The sequence below is a fragment of the Heptranchias perlo genome, chromosome 16 (genome assembly GCF_035084215.1).
Source record: "Heptranchias perlo isolate sHepPer1 chromosome 16, sHepPer1.hap1, whole genome shotgun sequence".
Classification (NCBI taxonomy): Eukaryota; Metazoa; Chordata; class Chondrichthyes; order Hexanchiformes; family Hexanchidae; genus Heptranchias; species Heptranchias perlo.
In genome coordinates this window covers 64,456,227-64,472,185 of record NC_090340.1, presented here as the reverse complement: position 1 = coordinate 64,472,185, position 15,959 = coordinate 64,456,227, and the positions used below count along the sequence as shown (strand labels likewise).

Genomic DNA, 15,959 nt, shown 5'->3' with positions numbered 1-15,959 from the left:
TGTAACGAGCCCCCGGCCAGCGAGCGTGTGTAACGAGCCCCCGGCCAGCGAGCGTGTGTAACGAGCCCCCGGCCAGCGAGCGTGTGTAACGAGCCCCCGGCCAGCGAGCGTGTGTAACGAGCCCCCGGCCAGCGAGCGTGTGTAACGAGCCCCCGGCCAGCGAGCGTGTGTAACGAGCCCCCGGCCAGCGAGCGTCTGTAACGAGCCCCCGGCCAGCGAGCGTGTGTAACGAGCCCCCGGCCAGCGAGCGCGTGTAACAAACCCCCGGCCAGCGAGCGTCTGTAACGAGCCCCCGGCTAGCGAGCGTGTGTAACGAGCCCCCGGCCAGCGAGCGCGTGTAACAAACCCCCGGCCAGCGAGCGTCTGTAACGAGCCCCCGGCCAGCGAGCGTGTCAGTGAGAAATCCATTGCCAATGAGCGTGTAAGCAGGATTGGTTCTGCTGTAATGCCTCCCACAGTCAGCCAGCCAGCCAATACCCATTGTGTAGGTTCACACATAAAGAATGGTGACTTGTGAGAGGTACCGGACAATGGCCAGCACCAATAGAACTAGACTAGTAAGAGTTAGCACCTTCAGGATAGGAGGGGAGAAAACAGGAGGGGTAACAGATAAAATAAACACCTGGGGAAAAACTGATCAGACTTGGATTGAAGGTGTTTACAACTCCCGGTGCTTTGTGAACGTTTCAGAGAATTCAGAGACTTTGCTGGTGAATTATTCAGAACCGCGAATATCATTTCAAATTTAATAAATTCTCCACTGTTTCAATCAGAAGCTTCGAAACCTCCTGAGTCCAGAAGGCGATCCAGGTGGGATATCTCGGCAGAGGACAAGGAGAAAGATGCTGTGGGTAATGTTCCTAATCCAGCTGCATCGTGTACGGCAGCAGAGACTAGTTCAACTCTACAAACGGAGAAAGAAATCGAACAAGACCGAGGGAATCAACCTGCAGATAAGGTGCAGTACTCGGGGCAACAGTAAAATCGAACAATGAGGAGCTTGTAGCTTCCGCTGATCAGCTGCACTTACTTATAAAAAGTGTAGTGCTTCCAACGACTACCTACAGTCGACTCCCAGCCAAATCAGGAGGGGCGAGACCACAGTGAGCGAGAGAGAGAGAGAAACTAACTGAATACTCGGAGGGACATGGACTGATCAGAGATAGTCAGTGTGTGTTTGTAAAGCTCATGTTTGAGTAATCTTACGGGATTTATTGAGAGATAAATGGGAACTGTAGATGGGGCATGTGGTAGCTGGAGTTTATATGGACTCCGAGGGACCATTTGATAAAGTGCCACATAAGAAATTGCTAAGAAAATTCAGGCCCACAGTATAAAAGAGAAAGTGGCTGTACAGATAGTGGGAAGGATGAGGTACAGAGTGTTTCATTACATGGATGTTTGTCAGACTGGGGAAGGGGCTCCGGTTTGTGGGGTGTCCTGGGGGAAGGGGCTCCGGTTTGTGGGGTGTCCTGGGGGAGGGGCTCCGGTTTGTAGGGTGTCTGGGGGACGGGCTCCGGTTTGTGGGGTGTCCTGGGGGAGGGGCTCCAGTTTGTAGGGTGTCTGGGGGAGGGGCTGTGGTTTGTGGGGTGTCCTGGGGGAGGGGCTGTGGTTTGTGGGGTGTCCTGGGGAAGGGGCTCCGGTATGTAGGGTGTCTGGGGGAGGGGCTGTGGTTTGTGGGTGTCCTGGGGGTGGGGCTTCGGTTTGTAGGGTGTCTGGGGGAGGGGCTGTGGTTTGTGGGGTGTCCTGGGGGAGGGGCTCCGGTTTGTAGGGTGTCCTGGGGGAGGGGCTCCGGTTTGTGGGTGTCCTGGGGGAGGGGCTGTGGTTTGTGGGGTGTCCTGGGGAAGGGGCTCCGGTTTGTAGGGTGTCCTGGGGGAGGGGCTGTGGTTTGTGGGGTGTCCTGGGGGAGGGGCTGTGGTTTGTGGGGTGTCCTGGGGGAGGGGCTGTGGTTTGTGGGTGTCCTGGGGGAGGGGCTCCGGTTTGTGGGGTGTCCTGGGGAAGGGGCTCCGGTTTGTAGGGTGTCCTGGGGGAGGGGCTCCGGTTTGTGGGTGTCCTGGGGAAGGGGCTGTGGTTTGTGGGGTGTCCTGGGGGAGGGGCTCCGGTTTGTAGGGTGTCCTGGGGGAGGGGCTGTGGTTTGTGGGTGTCCTGGGGGAGGGGCTCCAGTTTGTGGGGTGTCCTGGGGAAGGGGCTCTGGTTTGTAGGGTGTCCTGGGGGAGGGGCTGTGGTTTGTGGGTGTCCTGGGGAAGGGGCTCCGGTTTGTAGGGTGTCCTGGGGGGAGGGGCTGCGGTTTGTGGGGTGTCCTGCGGATCGTTGTTGGGATCACTTTTGTTTTCTCTGGTGTTGGACATCAAAATTTGCTGGAGACCAAACTCGGAGGAGTAGCAAACTGCCAGGAAGAATGCGGATCACAGGATGTAACGAGGCTGGGAGAATGGGCCGAGAGGTGGCAGATGCAGTTTAGTACAGGAAGATGTGAGGAGCAATGTTTTGAGACCCTGGTTAGACCGCACCTGGAGTACTGTGAGCAGTTCTGGGCACCGCACCTTCAGAAGGACATATTGGCCTTGGAGGGAGTGCAGCGTAGGTTTACTCGAATGATACCCGGACTTCAAGGGTTAAGTTACGAGGAGAGATTACACAAATTGGGGTTGTATTCTCTAGAGTTTCGAAGGTTAAGGGGTGATCTGATCGAAGTTTATAAGATATTAAGGGGAACGGATAGGGTGGATAGAGAGAAACTATTTCTGCTGGTTGGGGATTCTAGGAGTAGGGGGCACAGTCTAAAAATTAGAGCCAGACCTTTCAGGAGTGAGATTAGAAAACATTTCTACACACAAAGGGTGGTAGAAGTTTGGAACTCTCTTCCGCAAACGGCAGTTGATACTCGCTCAATTGCTAAATTTAAATCTGAGATAGATAGCTTTTTGGCAACCAAAGATATTAAGAGATATGGGCCAAAGGCGGGTATATGGAGTTAGATCACAGATCAGCCATGATCTTATCAAATGGCGGAGCAGGCACGAGGGGCTGAATGGCCTACTCCTGTTCCTATATTGCTATGTTCCTAGAATCAGGAATGGAAATGAAGGTTAAATGGTAAATTTCTCAGTGCTGTGAAGGGGCAAAGGGATTGAGGTTTGCAAATACATAAATCCTTCTAGGTTAAAACAAATCCATTAAGAAGGTAAATGGGATTTTGGGGTTTGTATCGCGATGAATTGAAGGCGAAAGCGAAGTGTTCGTGTCCCAAACAAGTGGCTTGACCACCAGTGCAATACTGTGTGCAGTCTGGGCTTCTTGCTGTAGGAGGAATATATCAACCCTGGAAACAGTGCAACTCCACCAGGGGTGAGCAATTAGGGCTGTATTCTCAAGAATATGTTGTGGGTGGGGGGTGTTGGGGGAATCGATGAGGTACATGTGAAGCGATTGTTTCCGTCGGTAGGTAAGTGGAGGGCACGAGGCCAGGATCGCAGGACAAGTACTAAATACGGGAGATTAAAAGAAACTTTTCACACACAGTTGTTGGAATGTGGAATGCTTTCCCACACTCAGTGATCGATGCATTCAAACAGGTACTGGGTAATTACTGCAAGAAGGAGACTATCAAAGGGTCCGGGGAGAGAGCTGGAAATGGACTGTCAGGAAAACCTGTCCCTGAGAGGGGCCTAAATCCAGCCCAGTCCAGAAGGGCTGAATGGCCTCCTCCTGGACAAAAAACATCTATGTTTTACTCGTTGCTCTCTTTAAACCAGCCATTCTTTAATCCTATACAATACAGCGGGCTAGTGGTTCTGGTACTGGACTCCCAACCAGAGCTCGTGAGTTCCAGTCACACCAGGGCAAGTTGTTAAACTGAATTCTAAACTATTGTGCATAGTTCTGGTCTCCATATTATAGAAAGGATATAGAGGCATTGGAGAGGGTACAAAAAAGATTCACAAAGATGATACCAGAACTGAGAGAATATCCTTATCAGGAAAGGTTGAACAGGCTGGGACTCTTTTCTCCAGAAGATAGAGAAAATAGAATCTAAATGCCGGCCTCGCCAGCGACGCCCACATCCCATGAACAAATATATAAAAAAAGAAGGTCGAGGAGCGACCTGATAGAGGTCTTTAAGGTAATGATAGGGAAAACATGGAGAAAATGTTTCCACTTGTGGGGGAGTCCAAATCTCGAGATCATAAATGTAAAATAGTCACTAATAAATCCAGTAGGGAATTCAGGAGAAACTTCTTTACCCAGAGAGTGGTGAGAATGTGGAACTCGATACCACAAGGAGTAGTTGAGGCAAATAGCATAGGGGAAGGGGAATTTAAGGGGAAGCTGGATAAACACATGAGGGAGCAAGGAATAGAAGGAAATGGTGATAGGATGAGATGAAGTAGGGAGGGAGGAGGGTCGTGTGGAGTATAAACGCTGGCACAGACCAGTTTGGGCCGAATGGCCTGTTTCTGTGCTGTAGTTGCGATGTAATTCGATTAATTCAATAAATTGTTGGGCTGGCACCAGAAAAATGATCAGATTGGATTGTCTTAAAAACCCAACTGGTTCACCAGTGCCCTTGTGGGAACTCCACTCCTGCCTGGTGTGTCCTACACTGACTCCAGTCCCACACTGTGATTAACTCCTCGTGCTCTCGGGGGAACTAGAGATGGGGAATAAATGCAGCCTTGCCAGTGTCACCTACATCCCAAGAACAAATAACATATAAAAAAACTTCCCGGGCCCAATCCTTACTCAGTGCTGTTTAATGTAGAACGGTGTGAAATCCAGCTGGATAAAACTCTGTCTCACCTTCATATAGAATCATAGAAATTTACGGCACAGAAGGAGGCCGTTTGGCCCATCGTGTCCGCGCCGGCCGAAAATGAGCCACTCAGCCTAATCCCACTTTCCAGCACTTGGTCCGTAGCCCTGTAGGTTGCAGCACTTCAAGTGCACATCCAGGTACTTTTTAACTGAGTTGAGTGTTTCTGCCTCTACCACCCTCTCAGGCAGTGAGTTCCAGACCCCCTCCACCCTCTGGGTGAAAACATTTCTCCTCAGCTCCCCTCTAATCCTTCTACCAAATACTTTAAATCTATGCCCCCTGGTTATTGACCTCTCTGCTAAGGGAAATAGGTCCTTCCTATCCACTCTATCTAGGCCCCTCATAATTTTATACCTCAATTAAATCACCCCTCAGCCTCCTCTGTTCCAAAGAGAACAACCCCAGCCTATCCAATCTTTCCTCATAGCTAAAATTCTCCAGTCCTGGCAACATCCTCGTAAATCTCCTCTGTACCCTCTCTAGTGCAATCACATCCTTCCTGTAATGTGGTGACCAGAACTGTACACAGTACTCAAGCTGTGGCCTAACCAGTGTTTTATACAGTTTTAGCATAACCTCCCTGCTCTTATATTCTTTGCCTCATCTAATAAAGGAAAGTATCCCGTATGCCTTTTTAACCACCTTATCTACCGGTCCTGCTACCTTCAGGGATCTGTGGACATGCACTCCAAGGTCCCTCACTTCCTCTACACCTCTCAGTATCCTCCCATTTATTGTGTATTCCCTTGCCTTGTTTGCCCTCCCCAAATGCATTACCTCACATTTCTCCGGATTGAATTCCATTTGCCACTTTTCTGCCCACCTGACCAGTCCATTGATATCTTCCTGCAGTCTACAGCTTTCCTCCTCAATATAAGATCTGTAACTTCATCAAACTCAACCTCCTACTCCTAACTCCAAGCTGTCTGTCTTCTTTTACCTGTCTCCCATATACTTTAAAGAGAATGAACTCAGAACAGAGGGAGGCTAACACTGTATCTGGCCCCTCTACTCTGGGAGGTTAACACTGTATCTGACCCCTCTACTCTGGGAGGCTAACACTGTATCTGGCCCCTCTACTCTGGGAGGCTACCACTGTATCTGGCCCCTCTACTCCTATTGTGTATCCACCTCCTCTTGTAGCTTTATATTGGAGAAATTTTATAGCAATCATTCGCAGAGTTGTGGTGTTGATTTTTGTAGTTGTTGTTTTAAAGGTAATTTCTCTTTCCTCCTTGCAGGCAGAGGCTGAGGAGGGAGACAGCCGACCATCGATGGATTTATTCAAAGCCATCTTTGCCAGCTCATCAGAGGAAAAGTCATCGTCTTCCTCCTCTGATGAGGGAGACGAGGATGAAGATGAGGAGGAGACCAGTCAAATCGCCCCCCCTCCTGGAGTGCGAGATGCAGTGGAGCCCAAACAACCAGCACCCCCCACAATCCCTCGGCCAGGTAAGTGGGTGTTTCCCGTAGAGTTTACTGAGTAGCTCTGTAATGGTCACATTAACCTTTCTTTCTAATGTTCCACTGCAGCATCTCTCGATAGAGGGCATCTCCAGCTCAGCCAATACTCCTCTGTAGGGGCCTCTGCTATTGTCAGCTATGGTGTTGCACAGTGTAGAGAGAGCTTTATCCTGTATCTAACCCGTGCTGTACCTGCCCTGGGAGTGTTTGATGGGACAGTGTAGAGGGAGCTTTACTCTGTATCTAACCTGTGGTGTAACTGCCCTGGGCATGTTTGATAGGACAGTGTAGAGGGAGCTTTACTCTGTATCTAACCCGTGCTGTACCTGCCCTGGGAGTGTTTGATGGGACAGTGTAGAGGGAGCTTTACTCTGTATCTAACCCGTGCTGTACCTGCCCTGGGAGTGTTTGATGGGACAGTGTAGAGGGAGCTTTACTCTGTATCTAACCCTGTACCTGCCCTGGGAGTGTTTGATGGGACAGTGTAGAGGGAGCTTTACTCTGTATCTAACCCGTGCTGTACCTGCCCTGGGAGTGTTTGATGGGACAGTGTAGAGGGAGCTTTACTCTGTATCTAACCCATGCTGTACCTGCCCTGGGAGTGTTTGATGGGACAGTGTAGAGGGAGCTTTACTCTGTATCTAACCCGTGCTGTACCTGCCCTGGGAGTGTTTGATGGGACAGTGTAGAGGGAGCTTTACTCTGTATCTAACCCACTGCCCGACCAGCCTGTTGTACTTTGTGTAGTTGTGGTTGACTGCACATGTCGACTGAAAACTGTTGTTATTTCCATGTTTAGTGAACGAATTGGGTTTTAGCCAGAAGGAAAGCGATCAAAACCTGCGACCCGCACAGTGCGGCCCAGAGAAACCCGCTGACGGAGAGGAGTTTGGACCCAGGCTTCCCCCGGCTCTCCTCATCGGTGAGATTCTAATTCCTGTGTAAATGCTGCTCATAGATCAGCAATTATCAACGTGTGGACATTAACCATACAGGTTATAATAAAAAGCAAGGAAGTTATGCTAAACCTTTACAGATCACTGGTTAGGCCTCAGCTGGAGTATTGTGTCCAATTCTGGTCACCGCACTTCAGGAAGGATGTCAAGGCCTTGGAGAGGGTGCAGAGGAGATTTACTAGAATGGTGCCAGGGATGAGGAACTTCAGTTATGTGGAGAGACTGGAGAAGCTGGGGTTGTTCTCCTTAGAGCAGAGAAGGTTAAGGGGAGATTTAATAGAGGTGTTCAAAATCATGGAGGATTTTGATAGAGTAAATAAGGAGAAACTGTTTCCAGTGGTAGAAGGGTCGGTAACCAGAGGACACAGATTTACGGTGATTGTAAAAGAACCAGCGGGGGGATGAGGAGAAATGTTATGATGTGGAATGCGCTGCCTGAAAGGGCGGTGGAAGCAGATTCACTAATAACTTTCAAAGGGGATTCTGATAAATACTTGAAGGGGAAAAATTTGCAGGTTTATGGGGAAAGAGCAGGGGAGTGGGACTAATTAGATAGCTCTTTCAAAGAGCTGGCACAGGCACGATGGGCTGAATGGCCTCCTTTGTGCTGTATGATTCTATGATATATACAGGAGTATTACATTCAGTAACAGTATCGATGATCTACAGGAGATTACATTCAGTATCTATCTGGTTTTGGATCAGTGATTTATTGTGTTGATGTAACATTGGTTCTGATTTCTGTTAAACCTGAAGGTAACTCCCGCCTGTTGCCCATTTGTGCCTTTAGGTTCTCCAGTGCCGGGCTGTGAGAGGCCAGAAGGACACGGCAGCAGCACATCTCACCAGAAGGAGAAACATAAAAAGAAACACAAAGACAGGCAGAAGGGAAAGAAACCGAAAAAGGACAAGGTCAGTTCAGAGCAGCGGGAAGTGCGTTGGTGCCAATTGGAGGGGGTGAGGAGGGGGAGTGGGTGAGGAGGGGGAGTGGGTGAGGAGGGGGAGTGGGTGAGGAGGGGGAGTGGGTGAGGAGGGGGAGTGGGTGAGGAGGGGGAGTGGGTGAGGAGGGGGAGTGGGTGAGGAGGGGGAGTGGGTGAGGAGGGGGAGTGGGTGAGGAGGGGGAGTGGGTGAGGAGGGGGGAGTGGGTGAGGAGGGGGAGTGGGTGAGGAGGGGGAGTGGGTGAGGAGGGGGAGTGGGTGAGGAGGGGGAGTGGGTGAGGAGGGGGAGTGGGTGAGGAGGGGGAGTGGGTGAGGAGGGGGGAGTGGGTGAGGAGGGGGAGTGGGTGAGGAGGGGGAGTGGGTGAGGAGGGGGAGTGAGAGTGGAGGAGGAGGTGAAGGGGGTGGGGGTGCAGGAGGTGGGGGCGTGGGGGAGGAGGAGGGGAGTGAAGTGAAGGGGAGGGGAGTCGCAGGAACTCCCTGCAGGTTGTGTTTGGGAGTGAGTTGGAACAACACCCTGGGGACACAGTGCTGGATGTAGATTACTGCACATTTCTCTGAGCCTGTTGTCTGCCCTGTTGCTCTGATGAAGTGTCTCCTCACAGAGGGACTGCCCTCTTTTAGTGGCCAGTATCAGGGGAAGCTGAACACGCATCCTTGTCTCCTCCTGGCCCGGACACAATCTGTGGCTGATGGTAAAGAGAGAGCTTGGCCGAGGCCCTCCCCACCGGGGGAGACTGTCCGACGGAGACCCTCCCCACCGGGGGAGACTGTCCGACGGAGACCCTCCCCACCGGGGGAGACTGTCCGACAGAGACCCTCCCCACCGGGGGAGACTGTCCGACGGAGACCCTCCCCACCGGGGGAGACTGTCCGACGGAGTCCCTCCCCACCGGGGGAGACTGTCCGACGGAGACCCTCCCCACCGGGGGAGACTGTCCGACGGAGACCCTCCCCACCGGGGGTGACTGTCCGGGGGAGACCCTCCCCATCGGGGAGACTGTCCGGGGGAGAACCTCCCCACCGGGGAGACTGTCCGACGGAGACCCACCCCACCGGGGGAGACTGTCCGGCCGAGACCCACCCCACCGGGGGAGACTGTCCGGCCGAGACCCTCCCCACCGGGGGAGTCTGTCCAGCCGAAACCTTCCCCACCGGGGGAGACTCTCCGGCCGAGACCCTCCCCACCAGGGGAGACTGTCCGGGGAGACTCTCCAGCTGCGACCCTTCCTGCCGGGGGAGACTGTCTGGCCGGGACCCTCCCCCTTCTGGGGCCGAATCATCAATTTGCAACAACAAAATATTGTCTTTTGGATTTACTCCTCCAGCTTAATAAAGCGCTGCATCTTTATAATTATAATTAGTCGGCAGAATTCAGTGTGTAACTTGGGTTAATTAACAAACTCCACATGGGCCCAACTGCTTGAGTGGGGGGTGGTGAGGTGGGATTGGCTCCCAAGTCCTTTTAGGTGGGGTTTATACCCCACACCCCCCACCACACCAAATCCTGTAAATTCCCCCAATACCCCTCCGCGATATCGTTATTACCCCACCACCAGTGACAGGCCTGTGCCTGGAGGTGCTTTAGCATCGTGTTACCCAGCTCCACAATGCTGCAACACAGCCATGATTTGGAAGGAGGGGATGTAGAGTTCTAGGGCTGGGTGTTTTTCACGGAAGTGCGGCCGTTCAGTGGGCCCTCAGTGAGTGACACGCTGTGTCTGTCCTCCAGAGTCAGCCGTAGTTCAGTGGGCCCTCAGTGAGTGACACGCTGTGTCTGTCCTCCAGAGTCAGCCGTAGTTCAGTGGGTAGCCCTCTCGCCTCTGCGTCAGAAGGTCTTGGGTTCAGGCCCCACTCCAGAGATTTGAGCACAAAATCTAGGCTGACACTCCCCACTGCAGTACTGAGGGAGTGCTGCACTGTCAGAGGTGCCGGCTTTCGGATGCAACGTTAAACCGAGGCCCCGTCTGCCCCCTCAGGCGGACATAAGAGATCCCATGGCCACAATTTCGAAGAGTTCTCCCCTGACCAATATTTATCCCTCAACCAACATCACTAAAACAGATTATCCGGTGGTTTATCCCATTGCTATTTGTGGGATCTTACTGTGCGCAAATTGGCTTCCGCGTTTCCTACATTGAAACAGGGATGACACTTCAAAAATTACATAATTGGCTGTAAAGCGCTTTGGGATATCCTGAGGTGGTGAAAGGCGCTGCAGAAATGCAAGTTCATTCTTTCTTTTACCCTGTAGAAAAAGAAACACAAAAAGCACAAACACAAATCCAAGCAAAGGAGCAAGAACCCGAGGGGCAGCGACAGTTCAGGATCCGGCCCCCGTCAGGGTAGCAGCGAGAGTGACAGTGACAGAGAGGGAGGAGGCTCCGGGCCTGTGGATCTGCTGTCGCGGTGAGTATTCAGCCGGTTACAGCGGAGAGTCTCTGTCCAGGAAACCCCACTGATGGTGAAGAGTGTCGTCGATTTAGAATTTATTAGTGTATCTGCCTTTCCCTGAGGTAAAACCCTCAGTAACAGACTCATTAATCCGATCGCTGAGACAGACATGTCTGCAGCACTCCGGGGCACCGCCTACTTCCACCCTCTGTAACATCGCCTGTCTCCGCCCCTACCTCAGCTCATCTGCTGCTGAAATCCTCATCCGTGCCTTTGTTACCTCTAGACTTGACTATTCCAATGCTCTCCTGGCCGGCCTCCCATCTCCCACCCTCCATAAACTTGAGCTCATCCAAAACTCTGCTGCCCGTATCCTAACTCGCACCAAGTCCTGCTCATCCATCACCCCTGTGCTCGCTGATCTACATTGGCTCCCGCTCCAGCAACACTTTGATTTTAAAATTCTCATCCTCGTGTTCAATCCCTCCATGGCCTCGCCCATCCCTATCCCTGTAATCTCCTCCAGCCCTACAACCCTTCGAGGTCTCTGCATGCCTCCAGTTCTGGCCTATTGCACATCCCTGATTTTAATCGCTCCACCGTTGGCCGTGCCTTCAGCTGCCTAGGCCCTAAACTCTGGAATTCCCTCCCTAAACCTCTCCACCTCTCTACCTCTCTCCCCTTCTTTACGATACTCCTTATAACCTACCTCTCTGACCAAGCTTTTTGGTCACCTGTATTAATATCTCCTTATGTGGCTCGGTGTCAAATTTTAAGAACATAACAAATAGGAGTCGGCCATTCGGCCCCTCGAGCCTGCTCCACCATTCAATAAGATCATGGCTGATCTTCGACCTCAACTCCACTTTTCCCTGCGATTATGTCCCCTAGTTCTAGACTCTCCAGCCAGGGGAAACAATCTCTCAGCATCTACCCTGTCAAGCCCCCTCATAATCTTATATGTTTCAATGAGATCACCTCTCATTCTTCTAAACTCCAGAGAGTATAGGCCCATTCTACTCAACCTCTCCTCATAGGACAACCCTCTCATCCCAGGAATCAATCTAGTGAACCTTTGTTGCGTTGCCTCCAAGGCAAGTATATCCTTCCTTAAATAAGGAGACCAAAACTGTACACAGCACTCCAGGTGTGGTCTCACTAAAGCCCTGTACAACTGTAGTAAAACTTCCTTACTCTTGTACTCCAACCCCCTTGCAATAAAGGCCAACATGCATTTGCCTTCCTAATTGCTTGCTGTACCTGCATGCTAACTTTCTGTGTTTCTTGTATGAGGACACCCAACTCTCTCAGAACACCAACATTTGATAGTTTCTCACCATTTAAAAATTATTCTCTTTTTCTATTCTTCCCACCAAAGTGAATAACCTCACATTTCCCCACATTATACTCCATCTGCCATCTTCTTGCCCACTCACTTAACCTGTTTATATCCCTTTGCAGACTCTTTGTGTCCTCCTCACAGCTTACTTTCCCACCTAGCTTTGTATCGTCAGCAAACTTGGATACATTACACTCGGTCCCTTCATCTAAATCATTAATATAGATTGTAAATAGCTGAGGCCCAAGCACTGATCCTTGTGGCACCCCACTAGTTACAGCCTGCCAACCTGAAAATGACCCGTTTATCCCTACTCTCTGTTTTCTGTCCGTTAATCAATCCTCAATCCGTGATCATATATTACCCCCATCCCATGAGCCCGTTTATATGGCACCTTATCGAATGCCTTTTGAAAATCCAAATATACGACATCCACTGGTTCCCCTTTATCTACCCTGCTAGTTGCATCCTCAAAAAATTCTAACAAATTTGTCAAAAATGATTTCCCTTTCATAAAACCATGTTGACTCTGCCTAATCATATTATTATTTTCTAAGTGCCCTGTTACCACTTCCTTAATAATGGATTCCAGCATTTTCCCGATGATTGATGTCAGGCTAACTGGCCTGTAGTTCCCTGTTTTCTCTCTCCCTCCATTCTTGAATAGCGGGGTTACATTTGCTACTTTGCAATCCGCTGGGACCATTCTAGAGTCTAGAGAATTTTGGAAGATCAAAACCAATGTATCCACTATCTCTGCAGCCACCTCTTTTAGAACCCTCGGATGTCGGCTTTTAGTCCTATTAGTTTCTCCAGTACATTTTCTCTACTGATATTAATTACTTTAAGTTCCTCATTCTCATTAGACCCTTGGTTCCCCACTATTTCTGGTTTGCTTTTTGTGTCTTTTACTGTGAAGACAGATACAAAATATTTGTTTAACGTCTGTGCCATTTCCTGATTCCCCATTATAATTTCTCCTGTTAATTTTTTTTGATAATCGCTCCTGTGTTAAAGGCCGCCGCCCAACACGGGCGAACCCCAGCACCCCCCCCCACCCCTACACGGGTGAACCCCAGCCCCCCCCCCCCACCCCTACACGGGCGACCCCCAGCACCCCCCCCCCACCCCTACACGGGTGAACCCCAGCACCCCCCCCAACACGGGCGACCCCCAGCCCCCCCCCCCCAACACGGGCGACCCCCAGCCCCCCCCCCCCAACACGGGCGACCCCCAGCCCCCCCCCCCCAACACGGGCGACCCCCAGCCCCCCCCCCCAACACGGGCGACCCCCAGCCCCCCCCCCCCAACACGGGCGACCCCCAGCCCCCCCCCCCCCAACACGGGCGACCCCCAGCCCCCCCCCCCAACACGGGCGACCCCCAGCCCCCCCCCCAACACGGGCGACCCCCAGCCCCCCCCCCCCCCCCAACACGGGCGACCCCCAGCCCCCCCCCCCCCCCCAACACGGGCGACCCCCAGCCCCCACCCCCCAACACGGGCGACCCCCAGCCCCCCCCCCCAACACGGGCGACCCCCAGCCCCCCCCCAACACGGGCGACCCCCAGCCCCCCCCCCAACACGGGCGACCCCCAGCCCCCCCCCCCAACACGGGCGACCCCCAGCCCCCCCCCCCAACACGGGCGACCCTCAGACCTCCCACCAACACGGGCGACCCCCAACCCCCCACCCCCCAACACGGGCGACCCCCGGACCCCCCCCCAACACGGGTGACCGCCAGACCCCCCTCCCCCACACGGGCGAACCCCCCCGCCCCACGGACGCCCCACAGATGACCCTAGACCCCCCCACCCAACGACCCGGTTGACTCTTAATGCCCTCTCTTGTGGCCTAAAATAATCACTATTTTCTGATAAGGGGCAGATCGGGATGGCAATAAATCCGAGAACAAATTTAAAAAATGGATGGAGGCCATTCTGTCCATCGTACTGTCCCACTGCTGTCTACTGTAATCCCATTCCCTTGATCGTTCCTGGACCCTTTAATATTTTCCCCCTCTCCGTGTTTATTTAATTCTCTTAGAAATGGATTCCATTGACCACCAACCCTTTGTGTGTAAACATTCCTGTAGTACCGTTCCTGAGCCTATGCTCCACCTACTCAAACCCTTTCATAACTTTGAACACTTCCCAGATCACCCCCTTAACATCTCGTACATACCTTTACGGTATTCTAAAGCAGCGTGGTCCTGTTGTTCCGCATGATGTGAAGTTTATCCCTGAGGGGAATGTCTGATCCTGTTTGCTTTACTTGTTTATAGGTTGAAAAATCTTCCCTTGGCGAGACGGTGAGATGGAATGGCGTTCCATCGGGATGCTGAGTCACCCTCGACGATAACCTGCACTCCCCTCACATTCACACTGAATCCTGACAACTCTTCTGGGCTGGAGGCTTCTCTTGTGAATTGTCAGTAACTGCCCTGTGAAAGGAACCAGTGCAGGAACTTGTATCCCCAGTGAAGCTCAGCTCACTGACCCTCTCACCACTGAATGCCTTCTCCAGATTTCACCCGTACATTGTTTTGATCCATTTATAACCCCAAGTCTGAGAAGGTCGTCAGTCATATTAGTAGAAGCGCCTGGGACTGGCGTAAGCGTCTGCCTTAAGAATTCATCAGGTAAAGTAAAATAAAATTGCTGCAGTTTTATTGTTTTCGCTGCAACAGTGCCTGTGTGGCGCTCACAGGGTTAATTCTGGATTAACGGCCTCCATTGTGGGGCTCTGTACAGCTCACAGTTGATGCTGCACGGTTCCCTCAGGCTGAGCTCCTGCCATCCTCCGGCTGCCAAGGGGAGACCGGGCCCCCTCCCTACACCGAGATCGGAAGGAGAGGTTCCCCAGGGTCGGCTCTCAGCCCGGCTCCCAGGGAACGACTTCACAAGAACAGTGACAGAGCAGGCCTGGCCTCTTGCTGGAGTGACACACGCCGGGGGAGGAGAGAGGGGGGAGTGACAGCACGGGTGTGTTTGTGGGATCTTGCTGTGTGCAAATTGGCTGCCGTGTTTCCTACATTACAACAGTGACTACATTTCAAAAGAACTTCATTGGCTGTAAAGTGCTTTGGGACGTCCTGAGACTGTGACAGGCGCTATATAAAGGCAACTCTTCAATGTCTTCCTTCCCATAATTGTCAGCAAAAAAAATGCCTCTGCAACTGAGGAAGTTTAAATAAGTGAGGACAGAGGGCCAGAGGGATTCTGAAACAGCTGAGAAACCAGGAGGATCAGGAATGAGCTCGCTCCTGGGGTCAAGGTCCCTCTTGGAGACGGAGTGTAACGTGCTGTTCTGGTATCTGCCATACTGCTGTAAATTAATATGGAGCTGCCGAGGTCTGGCAGAGACCGTTAATCTCATGGACGTGAACAGCGGAATCAAATCGTGAATGAATTCAGATGTAAACCCCCACCCCGCCCCCCCCCTGAAGTTTGTACAGTTTTCTTACTGTAAAGGTCGACTATAATAAAACCTTTAATTAAACTTGTTCTGTTGTCTTTCACTAAGTTACTGTGAAATGAGGAAGTGACAAAAATATATCAGCAGCTTCTCTGGGTGCGCCAGTTGGTCTCGATTAGTGTCCCAGCCGTACAGAGAACACGTCTGGTTGGATTCCCAGTCTGTGCTGAGTCAGCTGATCACAGCCATAGCAGTAGTTGTAACTCTGCTGCCCGTATCCTAACTCGCACCAAGTCCCGTTCACCCATCACCCCCGTGCTCGCTGACCTACACTGGCTCCCAGTCCGCCAACGCCTCGATTTTAAAATTCTCATGCTCGTGTTTAAATCCCTCTGTGGCCTCGCCCCCCTCCCTACCTCTAGCCCCCTCCAGCCCCACAACCCTCCGAGATCTCTGCTTCCCTCCAATTCTCGCCTCCTGCGCATCCCGATTTTAATCGCTCCGCCATTGGCCGTCGCCTTCGGCTGCCTGGACCCTAAGCTCTGGAATTCCCTCTCTAAACCTCTCCGCCCCTCTCTCTCTCTCTCTCTGACCAAGCTTTTGCTCACCTGTCCTAATATCTCCTTGTGTGGCTTGATGTC

The 15,959-nt window shown here is 52.0% G+C and overlaps 1 protein-coding gene across 2 annotated transcripts in view; it reads left to right on the top strand.

Moving 5' to 3' along the window:
• The window catches only part of gpatch1 (G patch domain containing 1), a 42,528-nt gene extending 27,122 nt beyond the window's left edge, over positions 1 to 15,406 (top strand). Inside the window, exons 15-20 of one of the 2 annotated variants that reach the window (XM_067998208.1) lie at positions 777 to 958; positions 6,058 to 6,268; positions 7,080 to 7,202; positions 8,027 to 8,148; positions 10,426 to 10,580; positions 14,186 to 15,406. In XM_067998208.1, the coding sequence (XP_067854309.1) occupies positions 777 to 958; positions 6,058 to 6,268; positions 7,080 to 7,202; positions 8,027 to 8,148; positions 10,426 to 10,580; positions 14,186 to 14,216 (824 nt within the window). In that variant the 3' untranslated portion in view covers positions 14,217 to 15,406. Of the gene's footprint in view, positions 1 to 773; positions 959 to 6,057; positions 6,269 to 7,079; positions 7,203 to 8,026; positions 8,149 to 10,425; positions 10,581 to 14,185 lie in introns of both variants that reach the window. The other variant, XM_067998207.1, reaches the window with a different exon arrangement.
• Positions 15,407 to 15,959: the final 553 nt, after the last annotated feature.